Raw genomic sequence first — 18,962 nt, forward strand, 5'->3', positions numbered from 1 at the left:
TTTAGGAAGAGTTTCATCCTGAGATTAAGTGGAATGCACAATCACAGTCTGTGTTACATGTGAATATTACTTTTGCTTTTATTACCTTTTATTTAATTTGATTAAATGCTAATACATAAATGGCCTAGGGAAAGGGAACAATGAATTCCACAGTGAGGAAAGAAATAAGAGGAGCAATTGCCTTAGAATTAGGGAAGGAAAATGGATATGATCCCTGCAGATGGCAATTACAATCATGAGAGTAAAAGATGATTGTTCCTTGAAAGAAAAGCTATGACAAATCCGGACAGCATACTAAAAAGCAGAGACATCACCTTGATGACAAAGGTGTGTAGAGTCAAAGCCATGGTTTTTCGACTAGCAATGTATGGCTGTAAGAGTTGGAACATAAGAAGAACTGACAGCCACAGAATTGATGACTTCAAAATATGGTGCTTGAGAAGACCTCCAAAAGTCCCTTGGGCAGCAAAGAGATCAAATTAGTCAATACTTAAAAAAAGATAATTCAGGCTATTCACTGGAAAGTTAAATATTGAAGCTGAAGCTTAAATATTTGGGCCACAAAATAAAAAGATGAGACTCATCAAAAACACCCTGAAGTTGGGAAAGATTAAATGTAAAATAAAAAGGGGATGTCAGAGGATAAGATGGATGAACAGTGTCATGGAAACAACATGAACTTAGAGGGACTTTGAGAAATAGTAGAGGATAGAAGGGCCTAAGTTCTATGATTTATAGCGTCATGAAGAGTCAGACATGGCTGAACAATAATAACATGGCTATGGTGGAAACACTAAGCCAGAACATAAATAGTTGAGAAAGCTCACAGTATCCATAAAAGAGCAGATCCAAGTGGTGAATGGCAATTAGATGCACTGAGAGGTATGGGGAGATTGGCACTTAACTCTGAGAGCAGTTTTCATGACTATCTGAACTTTTGATTGATATTCACTTATCTAGGATCATGATTAATAAACAGGACAATAAAATAGTTCTTGGGGTAATTGTGTCAAGAGCTCTGTGTCTTTAATGACTTTCCTCCGCCATATTAGCTCCACCCCCCAGAAGTCCATAATAAACTCATTCTAAGCTGTCAGATATATATGGAGTATTAAGAAAAACCACCCTGTGTGTGACCTTTATATTCCAATTACTCATTTCATTAAAAAGCTAGGCAATTAATAAATACTTTTTGAGTTTAAATCAACAGGATATGCTTGGATTAAAATAGTTTATATTTCATATAGTCTTTTTTTTTCTTTTTTTTTTTTTTAGTGAGGCAATTGGGGTTAAGCGACTTGCCCAGGGTCACACAGCTAATACATGTTAAGTGTCTGAGGCCGGATTTGAACTCAAGTACTCCTGACTCCAGGGCCGGTGCTCTATCCACTGCGCCATCTAGCTGCCCCTCATGTAGTCTTACTAGTTAGGATAAGTTAAAGTCAGAGTGAAAATATATCTCCCTTTTCCTAACTTTCTTTCATTAAAAGACTAATTATTCTTTAGGATCTAAAAATATGCCAGAAAAGTCCTGATCAAAAGTAATAATAAGGTCCATGCCTCAAACTGAGATTAGTCATTTTACTTTAATAATTTTTATTTGAACTTTTTCCTATATACCTTCAAAATATAAGTTGGGCTTGATGACTGCTAAGGTACTTTCCTAATTTCAATTTCTGTAATTCAAATACTATAATTTATCATAGAAATAATTATTTTTGGTATTACAGAGGGGCATCAATTATTGGACTAATCTGTATCATAATGATGTCCCCAAGCCACTAAGTAGTTCTGTGACCTTGGGCATGTCAACTGATTTTTCTGTGTCTTTTTCTTCATCTTTAAAAGGGAGGTGCACTAGATGAGCTTTAAGTTATGGTTCAGCTATAATGGTCTATGATTCCATTGATCTGAGGTATATAGGCTTTTATTGCTCCTATACTAGGTAAGTGCTATTCCGCTCTGCTCTTCTAGTTTTTTTTTTTTTTAATATATTTTCTAATGCTGTTTTTTCTACCATCAGCATGTATGCTTTCAATCAAGTATTTGATATGAGCTGGAGGAGAGTTTAACATTGTTGTGGAAAACCAGATAATAACTACACTTATTAAATAACTTTCTTAGATTTGCATATGATACTAAACTGTAAGTCAATCAGTTCTGACTTGAGAATCTGTGATCCACTTCTCTCCTATCAAGTGAAGGCCTTTGTGAGATCTATTTTCCTTGATATTTGATATCTGAAAACCAATTGCAGGCTGGCTTAGATGACCTCTTTCAGTTCCCTTCTAGCACTATGATTCTATGAAAAGAAAAAGAAAAAAAGAGAATATATCCCAGGCTGCTCATTATGGATACCCAAGAAAACAAGATAAAGCAAATAACGTTAGAACATGGTTTAGTCCATTGGGCTACTTGATTACAACTAAATGGTAAAATAAAAATATATTTTTCTGAAATGGTGAGGACATTCCTTAGTCTTTAATAATTGAAACAGGTTGTATATTTTGCTTATTTTCCAAGAACAACAGCAAACCTTACCATCCTACGCATGGGACATTACTTACAGTTTTCTCTAAGTACTTTTTTGATAGAAAATATTCACTTCTAAAAAAAAAAAAGAAATTATAGAAGTGAATATTTTGAGGCTCTTTGGCATAGTTCATATCCCACTGCTTTCACCATCACTTCATCCTCAAGTATAGTATTACCAATACCAAAGACTGTATATTTTAAAAAGATTTGAGGTTTCAACACTCTTTTAATTATAACCTTGTGTTTACAGATTTATTCTTTTTTCCTTGCTTTTATTTCTCTAGTTCAACTGCAGTTTTCCATGTTTGGTTTCAGCATGAAATTACTGTTGGAAGAGAGAAGGGAAGATGGATAATAAATGGGAGGAGGGAAAAGCAACTGAAACATCCCATTAACTATTTCAAATTTCTGAAACCATAAGAGGAGAGAGGGAAAATAGAAGACTGCTTCTATTTAATGGAAAGGAAAAGAACTCTGTTATTCTTAATTTTTCCAATAGTTTAAAAAGTAAAAAAAAAAAGATATTTTTTTCTTTCAAAAAATATCACAAGGGGCAGCTAGGTGGCTCAGTGGATAAAGAACTGGCCTTGGATTCAGGAGGACCTGAGTTCAAATCCAGCCTCAGACACTTGACACTTAACTAGCTGTGTGACCCTGGACAAGTCACTTAACTCTCATTGCCCTGTAAAAAATACCCCCAAAAAAACTATATTACATAAGCCAAAATGGCAATCAATGCCAACAAAGGATGACCAAGATTCCATTGTCTTCCTAGTCACCCATCTAATAAGAACAAAGCTCATGACAGTTTCAGTGGAAGGTCTGTGAATAGAAAATATATTGGGAAATATATGTATACATAGATACATACATGTGTGTATATACATGGAAGAGAATGAAATCACTGTACAGTTATTTTTTCATAGGCTATAGATATCTCATCAATAATTACTTTAATAAAAATGTTAAATTTCACTGTTATATATAAATTCCAGCTGTGCATAGAAAATGCTTTTCCTTTTATTTTTTCAATTTAACTAAATGTAGAATGCTTTCCCCTTTCACAAAAAAAAAACCCAACACAATGAAACCATTTTCCCCTTAACAGTAGTTACTTCGTTAATATTTAAAAGGTATATCTTATTTCAGGCAGTTTTTAGAGCACTTAAACTATTCTGAAAAGATTATATATACATTTCAAACTTTAAATCTTCATCTTAAACAAAATCATTTCACATAAGTGAACAAAGTTTAGGTTTTGTCATTCTCAACATTCTTCCAGTCTTGCCTCAATTTCAAGTTATTTAAAAACATTATTGTAATCTCTACAAAACTGATTTGACCCAACCCTTACATACAAAAATCTGTTTTATGTGACTTAAGTATGAACTCTAACTAGCAATATTTATTAATTATGCTTACATAAAAATAAAACAAAAGCTTAGAAAAAGCAATGTAGTTCAAAAGCCTGTGAAACAGAAATCTAAATTCAATGATGTTTTGTGAAAAGAAAGGATTTTTTTTTTTTGGTGAGGCAATTGGGGTTAAGTGACTTGCCCAGGGTCACACAGCTAGTAAGTGTTAAGTGTCTGAGGCCGGATTTGAACTCAGGTCCTCCTGACTCCAGGGCTGGTGCTCTAGCCACTGCGCCATCTAGCTGCCCCGAAAAGAAAGGATTTAAAGTTGAAAATATTTAATATATTATTTTATAACAAAGCCAAATCATTTATTTTTTTCATCTTTGAATTATAATAAAAATTTCAAATCAAATTTGTAAACAGTTAGAAAACTTAAACAACCTAATAATTCAAATTCTTGCTCCAGAGGGAATTGTAACAGAGCAGTAGTAAAACAGCAGGATTTTCCTTATCTTTGAGATGCCTAAATATCCCACAATACAATCAACAACAAAAACATGCATGCTCAACACAATTCAGATCTTTATCAACTCTGAAATATGAGATGGATTCACAAGATTGCAGAGAATTCAGAAAAGAGCTATAAAGTTGATCTTAAAATCTGGTAAATAAAATATATAAAGAATGGCCTCTTTCTGGGGCAATTGATACATTGGCTCAGATAAAGGTTTAATCCGTTATTATAAACCTTAACACCTGTTGTCAACTGGCTTACTAGCTAAGAATTATTTTGATTCTTGTTTAAGTGGAGATTTAACCCATAGGTGTCTATTCAATAGAAAGTCATACTTTATAAAGGTGGAGAAATGTGCTATACTGGATCTAGGACTAGTCATAGAAGTCAGGAATACATGGCTTTGTACCTTGCCTCTGTGGTCATGTGACTATGGGCAAATCAAAACATACATGTCTTAAGCAACTGTATAAGAGTTTTATAAAGGACTTTTCATCTACATTTGGGAAAGTGGCTTCCATACAGAGTTCCTTAAACTGATGAAATTATAGATAAAATCTCCCTCCCTCCCCAAAGAAAATTTATGAAGATGTTTATGATTTCCATTAAACTAATAGGAAGCAACAATTAAAAATCGAGATACTTGTCCTGGAAAATATAGTTTTATTCTGTTTAAGCATAAGGTACACACAATTTGAACAATATGGTGGTCAGGGTTGTTATATTCGCAAGAAATCTGTGGTGAATTCACATTGCTTGATTGCTTTTAAATGATTCAGCATGATTAAAGATTTCATGTTTCCCACACGCAAAAATGTATTGCAAATCACAGGTCCTTGAAATAAAGATAGGACCTGACCTATCAAGTATACCACTATATAGATGAAGCAAATGCCATCCTCATGCCCACCAATGCTATTTATAAGGTTATTCTGGGTCTTAGCATTTACACTGGAAATTGCTGATGTTTGTTAAAATGATTTAAAGAAATTGTGATTAAGTTTGCAAGTTGTAAATTCCTTGAAAGAGGGATGGCTTGTTTTTTATCTTTTTATCTCCAGCATCTAAGTCTGATGCTTTACATATAATGGGCATAGGGGCCGCTAGGTGGCGCAGTGGATAAAGAACCGGCCTTGGATTCAGGAGTACCTGAGTTCAAATCCGGCCTCAGACACTTGACTTACTAGCTGTGTGACCCTGGGCAAGTCACTTAACCCCCATTGCCCAGCAAAAAAAAAAAAACAAAACAAAACAAACATACATATAATGGGCACTTAATAAATGTTTGTTTTGAACTGAACTGAATGATAGTATGAAACCAAATTATATTCACATTGAGTTACACAACTGTTTTACTCTAATATTTTCTTTAAATACATCCTTTCATGAGGAAGAAGAGGAACTGTGTCTGAGTCAAATCTCAGTGTTAACCATTTATTTTATAACATCATCAATAACTTTTGTAAAACACTAAAATAAATTGCATGCAAATTGTGAATGAGGTTACTCAACATCATTCTGCTCTTTGTCCACATTTAGGACACCATAAATGTTCCCAAAGTATGAAAGGATGTCTCTTGTTGGAGTAGCATTGCAGTAGTTAAATTGCATCAAGGAATGAATACTTCTATTCAATCATAAATTGCAAACTATAGAATTTCTCAATGTAAAATTAATTTCTTGGAGACTAGGACAATAAGCTAATCTTTGAATGTTTCTTTAATACCTCTGAGTTAGAATTAGGTCTCTGCTTACTTTAGATGAATGTGGGAAGAGTCAATATGATAATAGCTTTTTGAGCACCCTAGGAAGAGCATTAAATAAATACTTGATGCTATTAATTCTTTAGAGAAACAAAATAGCAAATAATGTAAAAGATCTGCGCACATTTTTTTGGTGCAGCTTTTTGACAATATTCAAATAAGACATTGGACACATTTCAGAAATTTAGGTACAGTTTTTTTTTAAAGGAACTGTGTGCTATGGAATACATAAAATGTTTTTTTATAAAAGATACATAAGCAAAGCCCTGAGAGCCAATGACATTCTCTTTTCTGTCTTTTAAAAAATGAGAATCATACAAAAAAATCCCCATATCTTTAGCAAATTGCTTTTAGAGTTTGTGACTGTGACTCATAATTAGATTTAATTCTTAGCTTTATGCAATGCCAAAATAAATAATCTTTTTAACAATACGTATAAACAAACTTTCTTCTACCTTTTTGTTGATAACAAAGGAAAAGATAAAATAACTTCTTAATGTTTACCTTGAATAATGAATTGCTCCATACTTTCTTTGAAAGGTTGGATGTGCTCCTCTAGGGACATCTGATAAACTTTTCCTGCTTCAGTTTCACAGGCTGAAATTAATATAAAAAATTGTTTAGAATGCCACATGGTTAATGAGAGAATAAAAATATTTTTAAAAACAAATTAGCTAATGTTAGTCTGAGTAGCCATGCAAACTGATTTATTTTTACTCATTTCATTGTAACATTAGAATAAAACAAAAGCAATTTGAGTAGAGTCATATGCAAGGATTCATTTAGTAGGATATTTGCATTGTCTCAAATGCAGCATAATTGTATATATATATACATAAAGCGAAAAGGTAAATTCATTCTCACTTGTTCTGGGGAAAAGGCATAATTACTTGTTCTCTCTCTATTAAATACATAATCTGATATAAAATTTTCTTTTGTTTTCTTTTTATTTTTTTGCAACAAACATTTATTTTATTTTTTCCAGTTACATATAAGGGTAGTTTTCAACATTCATTTTCATGAGATTTAGAGTTCCAAATTTTTCTCCCTCCCTCCCTCTCTTCCACCCCCCCCCCCCCCACACACACAAGACAGAAACCAGGTTATATATGTACAATCCACAAGTGCTCTTTTTATCAGTTCTTTCTATGGGTGTGGATAGTATGTTTCATCATAAGTCCCTTGGGATTGTCTTGGATCATTGTATTGCTGAGAGTAGTTAAGTCATTCACAATTGCTCATTGAACAATACTGCTGTCACTATGCAAAATGTCCAGTTCTGCTCACTTCACTATGCATCAGTTCATAAATCTTTCCAGGTTTTTCTGGGATCAACCTGCTTGTCATTTCCTATAGCACAATACCATTCCACTACAATGATATACCACAGCTTCTTCAGTAATTCCTCAATTGATGGACATTCCCTTGATTCTTAATTCGTAGCCACCACAAACAATTGCTATAAATATTTTTTGAACAATTTTCCCCCATTTTCTCTTTTTCATGATTATTATTGTTAACCGTTTCTCTTCCATCCTATTCTCTTTCCTATGATATTTATTCTATTATCCATCTTCTTTCATCCAATTCCTCTTCAAAAGGGATTTGCATCTGTCTGTCCCCTCCCCCAATCTGCCCTCCCTTCATTTTCCCCTCTCTCTTTATAGCCTTCTCTTCCTATTTTCTGGCAGGGTGAAGAGATTACTCCACCCAACTGAGTGTGTATGTAATTCCCTCCTTGAGCCAATTCTGATGAGATTGAGGTCTTTGAGCTAATTCTGATGAGTGTTAGGCTCATTTACTGACTAGATTAAATAGATTACTCCACCCATTTGGGTATGTGTGTTAATCCCTCCTTGAGACGACTCTGATGAGGTTAAGGTCCTTGGGCCTTTTCTGATGAGTGTTAAATTCATTTACTGCCCTGCTTCTCCCCCATCTCTTCCCCAACTCCATAAGCCCTTTCCTTGTTTCTTTCATGTAGGATTTCACCTCATGTTACCTCTGCCCTTCCCCCTCCCCCAGTGCATTCCCCTCACCCCTCAATTTAACACTATAGATGTCATCATGGGGTAGCTATGTGAACCAGTGGACAAAGCATCCACCCTGGACCCAGGAGGACCCCAACCCCAATCCAGCCTCAGACACAAGACAGTCACCCACTGCATGACCCCAGGTATGTCCTCCAGGTCTAATTTTTTTTGGTTCTCTAGGGTCTTGTATTTGAAAGTCAAATTTGCCATCCAGTTCAGGTCTTTTCATCACAAATACCTGAAAGTCTTCTTTTTCATCAAAGTCCCATTTTTCCTCAGAAAGATTACGATCAGTTTTGCTGGGTAGGTGATTCTTGGTTGTAATCCCAATTCCTTTGCCCTTTGGAATATCATATTCCATGCCCTCCAGTCCTTTAATGTAGAAGCTGCTAGATCTTGTGCTATCCTGACTGGGGCTCCACAGTACTTGAATTCTTTCTTTTTGGCAGATTGCAATATTTTCTCCTTGACCTGAGAGCTCTGGAATTTGGCTATAATATTCGTAGGAGTTTTCCTTTTGGGATCTCTTTCTGGAGGTGATCAGTGGATTCTTTCAATTTCTATTTTAGCTTTTGCTTCTAGAATATCAGGGCAATTTTCCCTGAGAATATCTTGGAAGATAATGTCTAAGCTCTTTCCTTGATCATGGTTTTCAGGCAGACCAATAATTTTGAAATAATCTCTCCTGACCCTATTTTCCAGGTCAGCAGTTTTTTCCCAGAAGATATTTCACATTGCCATATATTTTTTATTCATTTGGATTTGATTTATTGTGTCTTGGTTTCTCAAAAAGTCACTAGTTTTGATTTGTTCCTAATTTTTAGGCAATTATTTTCTATAGGGGTGCATAGTAAGATTCCTCATTAGTTCCTTGGGATTGTCTTGGATCATTGCACTGCTGAGAGTAGTCAAGTCATTCACAATTCCTCATTGAACAATACTGCTGTCACTATGCACAATATCCTCCCAGCTCTGCTCACTTCACTATACATCAATGTTCATTAGTCTTTCAAGGTTTTGGGGGGATCATCTTGTTTGTCATTTCCTGTAGCACAAGACCATTCCACTAAAATCATATAACATAGCTTTTTCCATCATTCCTCAATTGATGGACATTCCCTTGATTCTCAATTCTTAGCCTCCACCAAGAGTTGCTATAAATATTTTTTGTACAATTTTCCCCCCTTTTCTCTTTTTCATGATTACTATTGTTAACTGTTTCCCTTCCATCCTGTTCCCTTCCCCATGATATTTATTCTATTATCCATCTTCTTTCATCCTATCACTTTTCAAAAGGAATTTGCTTCTGTCTGTCCCCTCCCCCACTCTGCCCTTCCTTCTTTTGCCCCTCTCTCTTTATCCACTTCCCCTCCTATTTTCCTGCAGGGTTAGAGAGATTACTCTACCCAATTGAGTGTGTATATTATTCCCTCCTTGAGCTAATTCTAATGAGATTGAGGTCTTTGAGCCAATTTTGATGAGTGTTAGGCTCATTTACTGCCCAGATTAAATAGATTACTCCACCCATATGGGTGGGTCTGTTAGTCCCTCCTTGAGGCAGCTCTGATGAGTTTAAGGTCTTTGAGCCTTTTCTGATTAGTGTAAAATTAATTTACTGCCCTGCTCCTCTCCCATCTCTTCCCCCACTCCATAAGCCTTTTCCTGTTACTTTCATGTAGGATTTCACTTCTGCCCTTCCCCCTCCCCCAGTGAATACCCTTCCCCCCTCAATTTAACCCTAAAGATGTTATCATCTAGCTAAGTGACACAGTGGACCAATCATCACCCCTGTACCCAGAGATCCCAGCCAAAACCTGGCCTCAGACACAAGACAATCACTCACTGCATGACCCCAGGTATGTCCTCCAGGTCTAATTTTTTTTGGTTCTCTAGGGTCTTGTATTTGAAAGTCAAATTTGCCATTCAGTTCAGGTATTTTCATCATAGATATCTGAAAGTCCTCTTTTCCATTAAAGTCCCATTTTTTCCACTGAAAGATAATGATGAGTTTTGCTGGGTAGGTGATTCTTGGTTGTAATCCCATTTCCTTTGCCCTCTGGAATATCATATTCCATGCCCTCCAGTCCTTTAATGTAGAAGCTGCTAGATCTTGTGCTATCCTGACTGGGGTTCCACAGTACTTGAATTCTTTCTTTTTGGCAGCTTGCAATATTTTCTCCTTGACCTGAGAGCTCTGGAATTTGGCTATAATATTCCTGGGAGTTTTCCTTTTGGGATCTCTTTCTAGAGGTGATCGGTGGATTCTTTCAATTTCTATTTTAGCTTCTTCTTCTAGAATTTCAGGGCAATTTTCCCTGAGAATACCTTGGAAGATAGTGTCTAAGCTCTTTCCTTGATCATGGTTTTCAGCTAGACCAATAATTTTCAAATTATTTCTCCTGGACCTATTTTCCAGGTCAGCAGTTTTTCCCAGATGATATTTCACATTACCCTCTATTTTTTTATTCATTTGGATTTGCTTTATTGTGTCTTGGTTTCTCATAAAGTCACTGGCTTCTATTTGTTCAATCCTAATTCTTAGGCAATTATTTTCATCAGAGAGCTTTTTTACCTCCTTTTCCATATGGCCAATTTGACTTTTCAAGCCGTTGACTTTTTTCTCATGTCTTTCCTGCATCACCCTCATTTCTCTTTCCATTTTTCCTCTACCTCTCTAACTTTATCTTCAAAGTCCTTTTTGAGCACCTCTATGGCCTGAGACCAATTCGTATTTTTCTTGGAAGCTTTAGATATAGGGGCCCTGATGTTGACATCTTCCTCTGAGGGTGCCCCTTGGCATTCCTTGTTACTGAAGAAACTTTCTACAGTCCTCACCTTCCTCTGTCGGCTCATCTTGCCTTTATTTTACTTGACTTTTAGCTCCTCAAAGTGGGGTATTTTTTCCAGGCTGCAGTATCCCAAGCTTAAGAAGTCCCAGGTGGTATTATTTAGGAGAATCAGGTTCTTCACTCACCCAGCCTGTTCCCTAGTCCTTAGATGATCCCAGACCAACTTGCTAATCAATATGCTTTGTGTGTGTTGTGGTTTTCAGCTCTAATTAGTCTATGCACCTCTCCCACCTGGGCCACTGCAACTCTAGCCTACCACCTTATTCTCAGCAGGGGTATAACATCCAAGTTCTGCCTTAGCACCAGCATAGACCCCTGTAGTCTCCCCCCTGCCCAGGGCTCAGCCCTCTCACCAGACTGTGAGCTTAATTCCAGACAACACTGGTGCTTCAGCTGATTCAGAGGCTCTGGGGGTCTGCTTCTCTGGTGAGGCCTCCCTGGGACTGGATCTGTGTCAGGGTGACTGTGGGGTTGGGCTCAACTCCTGTATCAGCACAGCAGCTCCCTCTTTCTGACCTTCCAAGCTGTTCTTGGTTCGAAGATGATTTCAGAACATTCTTCTGTGAGTTTTGCTGCTCCGGGCATTTTCCTATGGCGTTATTTGGATGTTTTTTGGAGCGATCGTGTCATGAGGTCAGGAGCTCACTGCCTTTCCTCCCAGCAATTATTTTCACCAGAGAGCTTTTGTACCTCCTTTTCCATTTGGCCAATTTGGCTTTTCAAGCCGTTGACTTTTTTCTCATGTCTTTCCTGCATCACCCTCATTTCTCTTTCCATTTTTTCCTCTACCACTCTAACTTTATCTTCAAAGTCCTTTTTGGGTGCCTTTATGGCTTGAGACCAATTAATATTTTTCTTGGAAGCTTTAGATACAAGGACCCTGATGTTGACATCTTCCTCTGAGGGTGAACCTCGATCTTCCTTGTCACTGAAGAAACTTTCTATGGTCTTCACCTTTTTCTTTCTGCTCATCTTTCCTTTCTTTTAATTGACTTTTAACTCCTTAAAATGGGGCATTGTTTCCAGTCTGCTGTATCCCAAGCTTCAGAAGTCTCAGGTGGTATGATTTAAGGAGGATCAGTTTCTTCACTCGCCTGGCCTGTTCCCTGGTCCATAGATGACCCCAGACAAACTTGCCAATCATCCAGCTTTGTGTGTTGTGGTTGTCAGCTCCAACAAGCTTGTGCCCCTCTTCCACCTTGGCCACTGCTACTCAAGCCTACCTCCTGGTTCCCAGCAGGGATGAAAAACCCAAGTTCTGCCTCAGCACCAGCATAGACCCCTGCAGTCTCCCCCCTGCCAAGGGCTTAGCCCTCTCACCAGACTGTGCGCTTAGTTCCAGATGACACTGGTGCTTCAGCTGATTCCAAGGCTCTGGGGTTCACCTTCTCTGGTGAGGCCTTCCTTTGACTGGATCTGTGTCAGGGCAACTGTGGGGTTGGGCTCCACTCATGTCTCAGCACAGCAGCTCCCTCCTTCTGACCTTCCAAGCCATTCTTGCTTAGAAGATGATTTCAGCACATTTTGATATGGGTTTTGCTGCTCTAGGCACTGTCCTATGGCATTATTTGGATTTTTTGGAGCTATCATGTCATGAGTTCGAGAGCTCACTCTGATATAAAATTTTCTAAGAAGAATCTAAAATGGCAAATAATATTAACTAATTCCCAAGTTGGGGACATTAAAAATTAGCACTGACAAAAGCCCTGAATTAAGATTTACTTACCACTGGCACAGTAGTAAGTCACAGTATGGAAGAAAAAACTGAAAATCACATATGTCTTGATAGCCAATAACTCAAATGAATGCCCCATATAATATTTGTACTATGAACTCAGTTTTTGAAGTAAAGATAACAATCATTCCAAGATGCTTAGGAACCTTTGATATCTTCATCTCTCATAGAAATCTCAAGACAAAAGACTTCCATAGGTGACATAGTTTTTTTCTTTGTCTAGCAAGGGAATTTAGAAAGTGGAGGGGGAAAGGTGTTGCACTAACAGTACACATTTTTCCCCTGCAATATAGGAAAAGAAGAATTTTGGTATACTTTGATTTGGAACCAATCATAACTGCATTTCTGATAGCTCGTTTGTTAGTAAAATGATAAATAAAAAAGTTTGACCTACAAACAGGAATAAGGTGAGGAATAGCAAATAGTCTGAAGACCTAACACTGTTTGTACTGGTTTTCTGTTACAAATTATACAATGAATAAATGAGAGTTTATCTTGAAGGCCAGAATGATTAGCTTTGAGAAATGCAGACTTAGTGGGGGTATGAAGAGTATATGATCACTATCTTCAAATATTTGAAGGACTTTCAAGTAAAATGCATTTTTGTTGCTTTAAAGAACAGAACTAGACCAAATGTGGAAAGTTGGAAGGCAGATTTTGACTCATTATAAGAATGTCTTTTCCAACCAACAAATCAAATCAGGTTGCCAATTTGATAGTAATCTCTTCATCTATGGAAATAGTCCAATTGAGGTTAGATGAACAACTGTCAGAGACTGTGAAAATAGAACCCTGTATTTGAAGGATGGGAGTGGGGACTGAGTTAGATGACATTTAGCTAGACAGAATATTCCCCCAAAAAAATATTTTAAAAAAAAACTGCCTAAAGAGACCAAAATCACATAAGAACAGCAAAGGTTATTTATCAATACTTCTATCTTGTCTCTTTCTTGAGTCTTGCTGTGGATGCTTTCAGTGATTATATTTTAGTATATTAATTCCATTACAACAAGCTGTTATTCAATTCATTCACACAAGAGAATCATAAATATAAAGTGTGGGATATTAGATATAAAGGAATCATTTGTCCTTTTCTTTCAATGCACAGAGGAAAAATTCTGGTGTAGGCCTTAAAAATTTTGTGACCGGAATAGTACAATATCCTCCTTTTAAAAAATATTGATAGTTTTTTTTTTATTTTTTGAAAACTTTTTATATCTTCCCAATTACATGTAAAAAATAATTTTAACAGTTATTTTAAGAAATTCAGTCCCAAATTTTCTCCCTTCCACTTCTGCTCTTCTTTAAGAAGACAAGAAATTTGATACAGATTATACATCTGCAGTCAGGCAAAATGATTTCCTAATTAGCCATGTTGCAAAAGAAAACAGATAAAAAACAAGAAAAATAAACTTTGATTTGTATTCAGGCTTTATCAGTTGTTTCTCTGAAGATGGATAATATTTATTATCATAAATCCTTCAAATTTATCTTGGATTATTGTATTGCTGGGAATAGCTTAGTCATTCACAGTTCACCATCATACAATATCGCTATTACTACATACAATATTCTGCTTCGTCTTACTTAAATTTGCATCAGTTCATATAAGTCTTGTCAAGTTTTTTCTGAAATCATTGTTCTCATTAATTATTATAGCACAATAGTATTCTATCACAATTGTTATATCACAACTTGTTAAGCCATTCCCCAATTGATGGACAATTCTCTAAATTTCCAATTCTTTGACACTATAAAAAGAGCTGCTATATATATATATATATATATATACACACACATATATATATGTATATATATGTATATATATATATATATATATATTTACATATAGGTCCTTTTTAAAAAAAATCTCTTTGATACAAACTTAGTAGTGGTATTGCTAGGTCAAAGGGAAATGACTCTCCAGAATATTCACAATACCACCAACAATGCATTAGTTTCCCAGTTTTTCCACATCTGCTCCAACATTTTTCATTTTCCTTTTCTGTCATATTAGCCAATCTGACAGGTGTGAAATGGTACTTCAGAGTTGATTTAATTTGAATTTCTCTAATCAAAAGGGATTTGGAATATTTTATATGACTCTAAATAGCTTTGCTTTATTCTTTTGAAAACTGCCTGTTCATATCCCTTGACCATTTATCAGTTTGGGAATGACTCATATTCTTATGAATTTGACTCAGTTCTCTATGTGTTTGAGAAATAAGGCCTTTATCCGAGATACTTTCTGTAAAATCCCTCCCTCCCCCCACCTCAGTTTTCTACTTTCCCATCTAACCTTGGTTGCTTTGGTTTTCTTTATACAATACCATTTAAATTTAATATCAAAATTACCCATTTTACATCCTGAAATACAATCTTTCTCTCTTGTTTGATCATACATTCTTCCCTTATCCATACATTTGACAGGTAAAATATTCCATGCTGCCCTAATATTCTTATGATATCACTCCTTTTGTCTAAATTGTGTACTCATTTTGACCTTATCTTGGTATATGTTGTGAGATGTTTTTCTATGCTTGATTTTCTGCCAAACTGCTTTCGTGTTTTCCCAGTAATCTTTGTCAAATAGTGAGTTCTCTTCTCAAAAGCTTGGATCTTTGGGTTTATCAAACACTAGATTATCATGGTCATTTACCACTGTGAATTGCATACCTAATTTATTCCACTAATTAACCACTCTATTTCTTATCCAGTTCCAGATTGTTTTGAGGATTACTACTTTGTAATACTGCTTGAGATATGGTGCTTCCAGGCTACTTTCCTTTACATTTTTTCATTGATTCCCTTGATATTCTTGACCTTTTGTTCTTTCAGATGAATTTTGTTTTTATTTGTATAAAAGAATTGTATTTTTCATATATTTACAAAAATTATATATTTATAAAAATTCTATTTTTATAAAAAATTTTGGTAGTTTTCTTGGTACAACACTAAATAATAAAATTAATTTAATAGAATTATAATTTTCATCATATTGGCTTGGCCTACCCATGAATAATTAATATTTCTCCAAATATGCTGATCTAGTTTTATTTGTATGAAAAATTCTTTACACTTGTGTTCATATTGTTCCTGGGTATGTCTTGGCATATAGGCTCCCAAGTATTTTATATTGTCTACAGTTATTTTAAATGGAATTTCTCTTTCTATCTTTTGCTGCTGGACTTTGTTGGTAACATATAGAAATGCTGATGATTTATGTAGGTTTATTTTTTATTCTGCAACTTTTCTGAAGTTGTTAATTATTTCAACTAGCTTTTAATTGGTTCTCTAGGAATCTCTAAGAATACTATCATATCATCTGCAAAGACTAAGAGCTGTAATACAATATTGAATAACTGTGATGGTAATGGACATCCTTGCTTCACCTTGATCTTATTGGGAAGGTTTCTAGCTTGTCCCCTTTACAGATAAGGCTGGTTGATGATTTTACACAGATAATACTTATCATTTTAAGGAAAATGCCATTTATAACTATGCTTGCCAGTGGTTTTTTGTTTGTTTCATTTTGTTTTATTTTAGTGAGGCAATTCGGGTTAAGTGACTTGCCCAGGGTCGCACAGTTAGTAAGTGTTAAGTGTCTGAGGCCAGATTTGAACTCAAGTACTCCTGAATCCAGGGCTGGTGCTCTATCCACTGTGCCATCTAGCTGCCCTGCCAGTGTTTTTAATAGGAATGGGTGTTATATTTTGTTAAGAGCTTCTTCAGCATCTATTGAGATAAACATATAATTTTTGTTGTTTTCATATTGGTATGATTAATTATGCTGATAGTTTTCCTAATGTTGAACTGATCTTGCATTCCTGGTATAAATCTCACCTTGTCATAATGTATAATCTTTGTGATATATTTTTGCAATATCCGTGCAGTTTTTGCTTTTACATAGCTTAAAATTTAGCCTATCTTTCCTCTTTTTCTTCTTCCCTTCTTAGACAGTTACTCCATATAACAAATATTTTTTTAAAGAAGACATAGGAGGAGGGGGCAGAGCCAAGATGGTGGAAGAAAGACATTAAATGGACAGAGCTCCTAATACAATCACCCCCAAAACAGCAATAAAATATCCCCTAGAGGAGAAAAACACAAAAATATGGCTGAGATTATTCTCCAGCTATATGTAGATTTCAGGCAACTGTACTGGGCCACGAGCAAAGTCCAACCCAAGATTGTGCTGACAGACACACCAGGCACACCGTGGGAGGAATTTACCCCAGAACCTCTGAATCAGCTACAGCACTAGAGTCTTCTAGAACTGAGCATGTGGTTGGGTGAGAGAGCTGTATGGCTGGCCAGGGGGGAAAGTGAAGGGGTACCAGCAGGGCCTAGGAAGGAATTCGGCTGTCCCACCCCAGCAGAAAACCAGGAAGAAATCCTCAGAAGCAGGAGGCCCAGGTAGGGGAGGGATGCAGGCTCGTTGAAGCTAAGAACCACACAACAGAAAGCTTTGCTGGTTGATTGTTTAGTAAGTAGGCTTGAAGTTATCTCTGGACTAAAGAACAGGAGAGAGTAAAAGCTGCCCTCCCTCAAACCAAAACACCTGGGACCCTCTGAAGCTGGGAACAGGAGTGGAGCTGAGAAGCAGGTGCTCCCCCCCATCCCCTAGTGGAGAGTTTAACATCAAGTAAAAGATGATCAAGCAAAGAAAGTTCTGAATTATTGAAAACTTTTTCAGTGACAAGGAAGATCAAGGTGCAGCCTCAGATGAGGAAATCAACCACAGGGTCCCTACATCCAAAGTTTCAAAGAAAAATATGAACTGGTCTCAGGCCATGGATGCTCTCAAAAGGGACTTTGAAGAGAAAGCAGGAGAGATAGAACAAAGATGTAGAGAAAGGGAGGAAAGAATGGAAAGAGAAATGAGAGTGATGCGGGAGAGTCATGAGAAAAAGGTCAACAGTTTGAAAAGCCAAATGGAAAAGGAGATTAAAAAACTGTCTGACGAAAATAATTGCCTAAGAATTAGGATTGAACAAGTGGAAGCTAGTGACCTTATGAGAAACCAAGACATGGTAAAGCAAATCCAATTGAATGAAAAAATAGAAGGCAATGTGAAATATCTCCTTGGAAAAACAGCTGACCTGGAAAATAAATCTAGGAGAGATCATTTGAAAATCATTGGACTACCTGAAAACCATGACCAAAATAAAGCCTTAGACACCATCCTCCAAGAGATTGTTAGGGAAAATTGCCCTGATACTCTGAAAGCAGAAGCTAAAATAGAAATTGAAGGAATCTACCGATCACCTCCTGAAAGAGATGCCAAAAGGAAAACCTCAAGGATTATTGCAGCCAAATTCTAGAACTCCCAGGTCAAGGAGAAAATATTGCTAGCTGCCAAAAAGAAAGAATTAAAGTACTGTGGGGCTCCAATAAGGATAAAGCAAGATCTAGCAGCTTCTACATTAAAGGACAGGAGGACATGGAATATGCCATTCCAGCGGGCAAAGGAACTGGGACTACAGCCAAAAATCATGTACCCAGCAAAACTGAGTATAATCTTTCAGAGGAAAAAAATGGGACTTCAATGAAAAAGAGGACTTTCAGGCATTTGTGATGAAAAGACCTGAACTGAATAGAAAATTTGACTTTCAAATACAAGACCCTGGAGAATCATAAAAATGTAAACAGGAAAAAGAAATCACGAGGGACATTAAAAGGTCAAACTTTTTACAATCATACATGAAAAAATAATACTTCCAGCTCATAAGAACTTTTTCAGCAAGGAATACACAGAGGACACCGGTCTGAACTGAATATGAAGGGATGGTATTTGTAAAGCATTTATTTTGTGTGTGTGTGTGTGTGTGTATCCTTGTTCTCTGTGGAGCAAACAAGGTGGGTTTTCTGGTGTCTGGGGCCAGATTTGGGCACTGGGCCTCCTGGGCCCAGGGCTGGTGCTTTGTCCACTGTGCCACCTAGCTAACCCATGATGACATCTTTAAAATAGAGCTGAGGGATAGGAGGAATGGATTGGGGGAGGACAGAGGGGAGAGGTGGAATGTGGAGAGATAACTCACATGAAGGAAACAAGAAAAAATCCTATGGAAGAGAGGGGAAGAGGGGGAAGGAAAGGGGGAGTGAGTGAACATCACTCTCATCAGAATTGGCTCAAAGAGGGAGTAATACACATATTCAAGTGGGTATAGTATTA

General features: G+C 36.5%; 1 protein-coding gene across 2 annotated transcripts in view; it reads right to left on the bottom strand.

Moving 5' to 3' along the window:
* Nucleotides 1–18,962, bottom strand: part of FMN2 (formin 2) — a 453,587-nt gene that overhangs the window by 108,467 nt on the left and 326,158 nt on the right. For both annotated transcript variants that reach the window (XM_044003674.1, XM_044003673.1), the window contains one exon: nucleotides 6,675–6,767. In XM_044003674.1, coding sequence (XP_043859609.1) covers nucleotides 6,675–6,767 — 93 coding nt within the window. The remainder of the gene's footprint in view (nucleotides 1–6,674; nucleotides 6,768–18,962) is intronic.

The sequence above is a fragment of the Dromiciops gliroides genome, chromosome 4 (assembly GCF_019393635.1).
Source record: "Dromiciops gliroides isolate mDroGli1 chromosome 4, mDroGli1.pri, whole genome shotgun sequence".
Taxonomy (NCBI): Eukaryota; Metazoa; Chordata; class Mammalia; order Microbiotheria; family Microbiotheriidae; genus Dromiciops; species Dromiciops gliroides.